The sequence below is a fragment of the Oryzias melastigma genome, unplaced genomic scaffold, assembly GCF_002922805.2.
Source record: "Oryzias melastigma strain HK-1 unplaced genomic scaffold, ASM292280v2 sc00421, whole genome shotgun sequence".
Taxonomy (NCBI): Eukaryota; Metazoa; Chordata; class Actinopteri; order Beloniformes; family Adrianichthyidae; genus Oryzias; species Oryzias melastigma.
The window spans coordinates 16,614-25,506 of NW_023417017.1; the positions used below are offsets into that span (position 1 = coordinate 16,614).

Consider the following 8,893-nt stretch of genomic DNA (forward strand, 5'->3'; position numbering starts at 1 on the left):
AACCTATAAATTTTAATTACAGATACTGATAATCACTGTAGAGTTTCCTTCTAAGCTTAATCTCAACATGTCGGCGTGTGAGAGGAGATGTGGTCTAAAAATAAGAGGTATATTCAAAAATGGCCAGAATTCTGTTGTTTTAATATTTTATTTTTCCTTAAGACCAGTTCTTAGAGGACATGACCCTCGACCAGCAAAAAATAAATAAATAAATTAAAATCTTCAAACAAGGAAACACCACTTTAAATACCAAAAGACTAAACCAAACCCAAGTAAAGTAAAACAATAACTTCCCACTTAAACCTAAATCCCCAAAAGAGTTTAAAGGACACAAGTTGCTCTTGCACTTTAAATTCAACAAATTCTAACTTAACTACACATAACAAAATAACAAAACAAAAATGTAACAAATTAAACAAATATTCATCCCCTCTTGAATCCACATCAGCTCATCAATCATTCTCAGGTCTCTTGGATGCAGTCATACATGCACTCACAGCCACACCTACAGGAAGTGAGTTCAAAGAAAAAAGGATTTGGAAACAAAATACTAAATAGGTGACATGTGTAAATGATGTGCAAGAGTACCTGAACTCAGGTAAGATCAGGCCCCTCCCTCACGAATGCAACATGCTTCTTACTAAAGAGTCAGAACAAGAATGTGGAAATGTTCTATAAAACTTGCCTTCATTACTAACAATATAATCAGCATATTTCATAGATGTCAGTGGATAGATGGCTCAGTTGGCTGCATGCAGGACTACTTCAGAAACTAGGATTCATTTCCACACGATGATCTGAATCCAGTCTGGTTCACAGCCCGAATAAAATACAGGATTGTATCAGGAAAGGAGATTATCTGCGACTCCAAATGTGCAGATCCGTGAAAGCTGATTCGCTGAGAGTATTCTGAAAGATGACCATTGTCGTTTTCGTAGATGTTGTGAAATAAAAAAAAAAAATCACAATTCTCATTTTCATTGATATGATCTGTACAAATCCAACTTTTCCTCTTTGCACGTTGTCATGATTTTAACTAAACATTACTGTACAGAGCTTGTTCATTTCCAGAGGAATCCTCTGAACACTGTGTTCTGTCTCTTTCAGCAGACTGTTCATCTTTCTCAGTTTTGATCTTCTTCCACGTGAAATAGACGCCGATTCCAACAAATGAAACAACAGAAAACAGAAACATCAGACTGCATCTCAGCATGGACCAATCTGTGTGAAGTAGAGACACAAAAACTACACATTAAAATAGATCTGTGACCAATAAAAAGCATTTAAATGATGAGATTCAACTTTTTCTTTATTGAGGAAGAATGATCTTATGTGTGGAATAAACTAAGAAAAACTAAAATAAAAATGTTAAGTATTTCATAAATATGTTTTTCTGACTCCAATTAGAAAGGAGTAGAAATAAATATGTACTGTTTTAAGATATTTATCATTGAGTTTTTTCTTGGGAAAAGTTTGATCCAGTTTTACCTTAATGCTTGACTTTTGGCCATGAATTTATAAGAATATAATTTTCAGATCCTGCTGTGTTTGAATTTACTGAATGGTTAACAAATGTATGATGGATGAAGGTTGTTAGTGACGCTGACTTCTTACACACAGTGCTTTGTGTCTCTGCTGGTGAGACTGTTGTTGGTTCAACACACAGAGTGTTATTTTCCAGAAACACCCATTTTGATATCTTTGTCCCATTAAAGGTGGAATTTATGTAAATGAAACCTGTAATAAAGCAAAGTTTATGATATAAAGACAAATGTTAGCTTTCAAAATTTAATATTGTTTAACTCACCACAGGTACAGATGTTTGTCTCATTAGCAGCAGAACTGACGTGGTTCCAGACAGAACAGAACAGACGTCCAGAGACATGGTGTTTCAAAGTGATGATGTTTGTCTGCTTGTTTCCAGAAAGCAGCTNCTTATTCTTAAAAATGGGCACCATTACACTTCTCCTCCATTCCTCTGAAAAAGTGTCAAACTAAAGAAGAAGAAAATAAATTATCTTTTTAAACAAAAAAACAGATAAATTATATTTAATTTGGGGTAAGTTTCTATTTCTCTTTGAATGACAGTTCTCTTTTAATCTTTATATTTTTGCATGGAATTTGAGGATAATAAGTAGAATTAGGTTAAAGCTCAAAATATCCAAACTAGTGGGAAACATGTTTGTATGTGTCTGGTGAGAATATGAGTATTTTTGGTGTTTCATATTACATTTATGTTGGGAAGAGTTTTAATACACAGGAGACCAGGTTTAGTGACAGAAACTAAACATTTAAAAAATTAACCAAAATATGACAAAACCATGAAGAAAAGGTGTCAGAGCAGATGAGCCGACAAGGATTAACTGAAAAACCAGATACTTTAATAGACTAAGGGTAAGCTAATCATGATGGGGTAACATCATTCTGAATAAAGAGGTCCACTTTTAGAAAAACATTTTGTTTTTATAGCCATTAATTCATTCATTTATAAAATGTAGCATAAAAAATATATATAATAATTGAAACATTGTGTAGGATTTTTTTTTTCAATATATGACAATTTTAATATTTGGCACAATATTTACAGTCAATGTTATTTCATAGATGTCATAAAACAGACCAGAATCTCTGAATGTGTGAACAATTCATTTTTATTGATCTGATGTGTACAAATTAAGCTTTTTCTTTTGGGTGTTATCATGATTTTGGTTAAACATTACTGTACAGAGTTTGTTCATTTTCAGAGAAATCCTCAGAAAACGTTGTTCTGTGTCTTTCAGCCGACTGTTCATCTTTCACAGTTTTGATCTTCTTCCACTTGAAATAGACGCCGATTCCAACAAATGAAAGAACAGAAAACAGAAACATCAGACTGCATCTCATTGGTAAAAATTTTAGATCTTTGAAAACAATTGATAAAAAAATAGATGAACTCACCTTTAACAGTTAACCATGTGGTCCGAGTTTCTGTCATCTGTCCTTCTGAGTCAAACACTGTGAGTCTATATTCACCACTGTCACTTTTACTCAGGTTTTTAATCATAAATGTTCCATTATTGAAAAAAAATGAGGATCTGTTCTCTAATATATTAGCAGTTATTTCATACTTTTTCCCTTTGAGAATTATGAAGTTACCCTTCCTCCATTCATATACGTCTGTCTGTGAGGTGTCGTTCATCAGCTGTATGAACACAGTTCCACCATCAGCTCCATAACACTGAGCTTCATCCTGTCTTGAATCACAAAAAGATTCTATACCTGAAACAAACAAAAAAAAAACATCTTTGTTAGTTTTAATTTTTTAAGTTCAGAAACTCTACTTTGAGGACATTTAGGAAGACTGAGTTCATGTGTGGCATAAATTAATTGAAAACTACATTAAATCATAACACAGTAGAAAAAAAGACTTTGGTGTCTTTCTCCCATTAATGGTGCAGATTGTGTAACTGAAACCTGTAATAAATCAATTTTTATTAAGAACAAATCTTGACTTTCAGAAAATCATATTGTTCTAACTCACCACAGGTACAGATGTTTGTCTCATTAGAAACAGAACTGACGTGGTTCCAGACAGAACAGACCAGACGTCCAGAGACGTGTTGTTTCAAAGTGATGATGTTTGTCTGCTTGTTTCCAGAAAGCAGCTCAGCTTCTGTCAGTGACTTTCCATTCAGAGTCCACCTGTACTGAGGACTGTCCCCTCCCTCAGAGGAGCAGGACACCTTCATCTCTCCCTGAGACAAACACTCAGAGACCAGAGAGACGGAGGACACAGGAGCTGAGAAGAACACACACCTTTATTTAGGATCCTTATGATGAAGAGCAGAGATGATGAAAGACAAGAAGCACAAACTTGGACACATATTGTGGAGATTTTGTTTTAAAATTTTATAATTTTCTGTTAAAACATCAGCTGATAAAAACATATTTACCTTGAACTGATAACTGAAGAGAGTGGATTGATGTCTGTTTTCCATTTGTATCAAACGTTCTAAGACTATATTCATCACTGTCATTCCTACTCAGATTGTTGATCCAAAATGTCCCATTAGAGGGAATAAATGAATATCTGTTGTTCATCATAGTATCAGGTTTTTTATCTTTTCCTCCTAACATTACAACAGTTTTGTTCTTGTACAAGTATAATCTATGTATTTCTGAGAAGTCGTCCATCATCTGGATAGAAACAGATCCTCCCAAAGCTCCATAACACTGAGCTCCATTCTGTCTGCCATCACAGTGGGTCACCGCACCTGGAAGTTTTGAATGTTAAGAAAGAAAAATAAAAAATATTTATTGTATTATGAAATAAGATCACAGGACACTTACATTAAAGTGACAGATTAAAAATCTGTTAGAGTCAAAATATAAGTTCTGTTAAATTAATCCTTCAAATAAAAAGATAATCATAATAAACCATCAAACAAACATTTTAAAATATAGCATGTTGATGCAGTTTTCATAATTATTAGTATTTAGTTAATTTAAATCCTCCAGTTACTGGATTTCATACAAAACTTTTTTTGAGATGATTTATAAATCTGATCAATAATAAATCATACAAAAATTACAATAAAGGTGATAAAGGATAGAAGTAGATGGAAAAAAGCATCAGATAAGACAGATGATCAACTCACCATCAGTGACTGAGAACAACATCAGCAACAGTCCGATCACAGCTGTCATTTCTGCACAGTTCAGTCTTTGTTCACTCTCCTTCAGCTTTTCTCAGACTTTTCCTGAAACCAAAAACTGTTTTTTTTGTTCTGAACAATCTGCAGAGAGTCGTGTTGGTGTTGCTGATGGGGGTGATGGTGTGAACACTTTGCCACACAGAGTTTTGCTCTATGAATTTTTTTAAACTGACATGAAGAGAGGAAGTGATCTAAGTTACTTCCACTTTTAGATGTCTGAAAGAAGCAGAAAACAAGGAACTAACAGGCCTGTTTTAAATGAGCACAGTTTGGTAATAGAAAATAAAATCTACAACTCAAGACATGCAAACAGGGGGAAGTGTGATGTTAATCAAGATGAAGATTTCACACTTTGTTTGCATTAATGAAGAGTATTAAACATTTTTCTGTTGATATGGTTAGAAGAGAAAGGTCAGAGAATGTTTGTTGAAGACAAAAGTTCATAAGTTTTTCTGTTTCAGCTTGGAGACTAAAATGACCAACATGAAACCCAATGAAGCCATTTTCCAAGATCATGAAACTGGTCAAATTGAGGAAGTGCTGAAATGTTTTCATTAAAGAGAAACATAGACTACCCTTTTTTGCAGGAGTGTGCATGAAAAACAGAAGACTTTGCATGACACAGTAAAAAATGAAAAAGTGTCGAACAAAAGAAGAAGAAAATAAATGATCTTTTTAAACAAAAAAACAGATAAATTATATTTAATTTGGGGTGAGTTTCTATTTCTCTTTGAATGAAAGTTCTCTTTTGATCTTTATATTTTTACATGGGATTTGAGGATTACTAAGTAGAATTAGGTTAAAGCTCAAAATATCCAAACTAGTGGGAAACATGTTTGTATGTGTCTGGTGAGAATATGAGTTATTTTGGTGTTTCATATTACATTTATGTTTGGAAGTGTTTTAATACGCAGGAGACCAGGTTTAGTGACAGAAACTGAACATTTAATAAATTAACCAAAACATGACAAAAACCATGAAGAAAAGGTGTCAGAGCAGATGAGTCGACAAGGATTAACTGAAAAACCAGACACTTTAATAGACTAAGGGTAAGCTAATCATGACGGGGTAACATCATTCTGAACAAAGAGGTCCACTTCCCTGTTTAGAAAAACATTTTGTTTTTGTAGCCATTAATCCATTCATTTATAAAATGTAGCATAAAATATATAATTAAAACATTAAGTAGGATTTTTTTTTCAATATATGACAATTTTAACTTTATTTACTTTAGTAAAAGCACATACAAGTTCATTTAAAATAAAATACACTTAAATAACTGTCAAATTAGATCCTGCTGTTGCAGATTTATTTGAAATAAAAAGTCAACTCAAACATGTGTCTATCATTATGATTCTGGTGTGTCGTTCTCCTTTTTCTCTTTTTACTGTGAAATGTAAACATGACAACATTGGTGAAGAGCTCACTTTTTTCCTTCTGAGGCGTTGTTCATTTGTGGGGTGGGGGGTGTTCAGTATCTGTTGGAGGCATGGATGCACCTCCAGAATGGTATTCAGCATGTTCTCCACTTCATCTCATTTCACATTACCTTTTGTTTGTGTGATTTTTCTTGTATACTTGGTTCATTTTGTTTCTACACCCGTACTCTGCTTTGATAAGAGAAGAGTGCAGATGGAAGCTTTTATTTTTGCAGTTCCTCTCATGTTTTTACCTCTTTTTCTCTTCATCTAGTAAAACAGATAATAATGGATTAGATTTATCTGCGCTTTTCCAGACGCTCAAAGCGCTTACATTACATATCCATTATTCATTCACACCTCATTCATACTTGGTGATGGTAAGCTACTATTGTAGCCACAGCTGCCCTGGGGCAGGCTGACAGAGGCGTGGCTGCCAGTCGCGCCTACGGCCCCTCTGACCATCACCGGAACATTCATACGCATTCACACACCAGTGGAGCCACACTGGAGGCAAGTAGGGTTAAGTGCCTTGCCCAAGGACACAACGACACTTGGCTGGCAGGAGCCGGAATCGAACCGCCTATCCTTCGATCATTGGCCGACCTGCTCTACCACCTGAGCCACTGCCGCGCCGCCATCAAGTCATCAGACTTGATGAGAAAGTCAACAAACTAATTAAGAAATGTGATTTCAATACCTGTAGAACATTTTGTGACTGAAAAACATTCATTTTTACAGTAACTGAGTCACTGACTTTTGTGTACCAACATTCTTACTGCACTAGAGGGCGCACACATTACAAAAAACAGTAATAATTCTGTCAAGACGTCAAGTCTTAAAAAGTAATAAGCCTAAACATACAAACGCGTTTCTACATGAGACGTCTAACACAGACACACATTTCACCAAATGACAGGAACTAATTACACTTAAAAAACTTACTTTTTCAACTAGAACTGGTAGCAAAGTTGTTTTTGCTTTTGTTGTTTTAGTAATCCTTTAGAGGACACTTTGAATGTACCGAGCAGTCATCTGATTATATTTGAGCATCAAAGAAAACACGTTTGAATGCAAACTGTTCAGTTCTCTCAGTTAATTTTTATCACAAAAAAATGAAACAAAAGGTAAGAAAAAGTCATAATTGATGTTACCAGAGGATAATCTGTAAAAAAAACAAAAACAAAAAAAACAAACAAACATAAGTTTAAATAATTGCTTTGGTGCTATTAAAAAAAGCTTCTGAATGAAAAATAAAATCTATAAATTTTTATTACAGATACTGATAATCACTGTAGAGTTTCCTTCTAAGCTTAAACTCAATATGTCGGCGTGTGAGAGGAGCTGTGGTCTAAAAATAAGAGGTATATTAAAAAATGGCCAGAATTCTGTTGTTTTAATATTTTATTTTTACTTAAGACCAGTTCTTACAGAGGACATGACCCTCGACCAGCAAAAAATAAATACAAATCTTCAAACAAGGAAACACCACTTTAAATACCAAAAGACTAAACCAAACCCAAGTAAAGTAAAACAATAACTTCCCACTTAAACCTAAATTACCAAAAGAGTTTAAAGGACACAAGTTGCTCTTGCACTTTAAATTCAACAAATTCTAACTTAACTACACATAATAAAATAACTAAACAAAAATGTAACAAATTAAACAAATATTCATCCCCTCTTGAATCAGTTCAGCAATCATTCTCAGGTCTCTTGGATGCAGTCATACATGCACTCACAGGCACACCTACAGGAAGTGAGATCAAAGAAGAAAGGATTTGGAAACAAAATACTAAATAGGTGATACGTGTAAATGATGTGCAAGAGTACTTGAACTCAGGTAAGATCAGGCCCCTCCCTCACGAATGCAACATGCTTCTTACTAAAGAGTCAGAACAAGAATGTGGAAATGTTCTATAAAACTTGCCTTTATTACTAACAATATCATCAACATATTTCATAGACGTCGGTGGATGGATGGCTCAGTTGGCTGCATGCAGGACTACTTCAGAAACTAGGATTCATTTCCACATCATGATCTGAATCCAGTCCGGTTCACAGCCTGAATAAAATACAGGATTGTGTCAGGAAAGGAAATTATCTGCGACTCCAAATGTGCAGATCAGTGAAAGCTGATTCGCTGAGAGTATGCTGAAAGATGACCATGGTCGTTTTCGTAGATGTTGTGAAATAAAAAAAAAAAATCACAATTCTCATTTTCATTGATATGATCCGTACAAATCCAACTTTTCCTCTTTGCAGGTTGTCATGATTTTAACTAAACATTACTGTACAGAGCTCGTTCATTTCCAGAGGAATCCTCTAAAACCTGTGTTCTGTCTCTTTCAGCCGACTGTTCATCTTTCTCAGATTTGATCTTCTTCCACGTGAAATAGACGCCGATTCCAACAAACGAAACAATAGAAAACAGAAACATCAGACTGCATCTCAGCATGGACCAATCTGTGTGAAGTAGAGACACAAAAACTACACATTAAAATAGATCTGTGACCAATAAAAGTATTTAAATGATGAGATTCAACTATTTCTTTATTGAGGAAGAATGATCTTATGTGTGGAATAAACTAAGAAAAACTAAAATAAAAATATTAAGTATTTCATAAATATGTTTTTCTGACTCCAATTAGAAAGGAGTACAACATAAATATGTACTGTTTTAAGATATTTATCATTGAGTTATTTCTTGGGAAAAGTTTGATCCAGTTTTACCTTAATGCTTGACTTTTGGCCATGAATTTATAAGAATATAATTTTCAG

At 34.2% G+C, this 8,893-nt stretch overlaps 1 protein-coding gene across 1 annotated transcript in view; it reads right to left on the reverse strand.

Moving 5' to 3' along the window:
• Positions 1 to 2,576: 2,576 nt before the first annotated feature.
• Positions 2,577 to 8,893, reverse strand: part of LOC112140198 (HEPACAM family member 2) — a gene marked incomplete at its 3' end in the record, with an annotated part of 9,343 nt that continues 3,026 nt past the window's right edge. Inside the window, 4 exon segments of the mRNA XM_036211049.1 lie at positions 2,577 to 2,817; positions 2,938 to 3,258; positions 3,521 to 3,778; positions 3,933 to 4,080. Of these exon segments, the coding sequence (XP_036066942.1) occupies positions 2,789 to 2,817; positions 2,938 to 3,258; positions 3,521 to 3,778; positions 3,933 to 4,080 (756 nt within the window).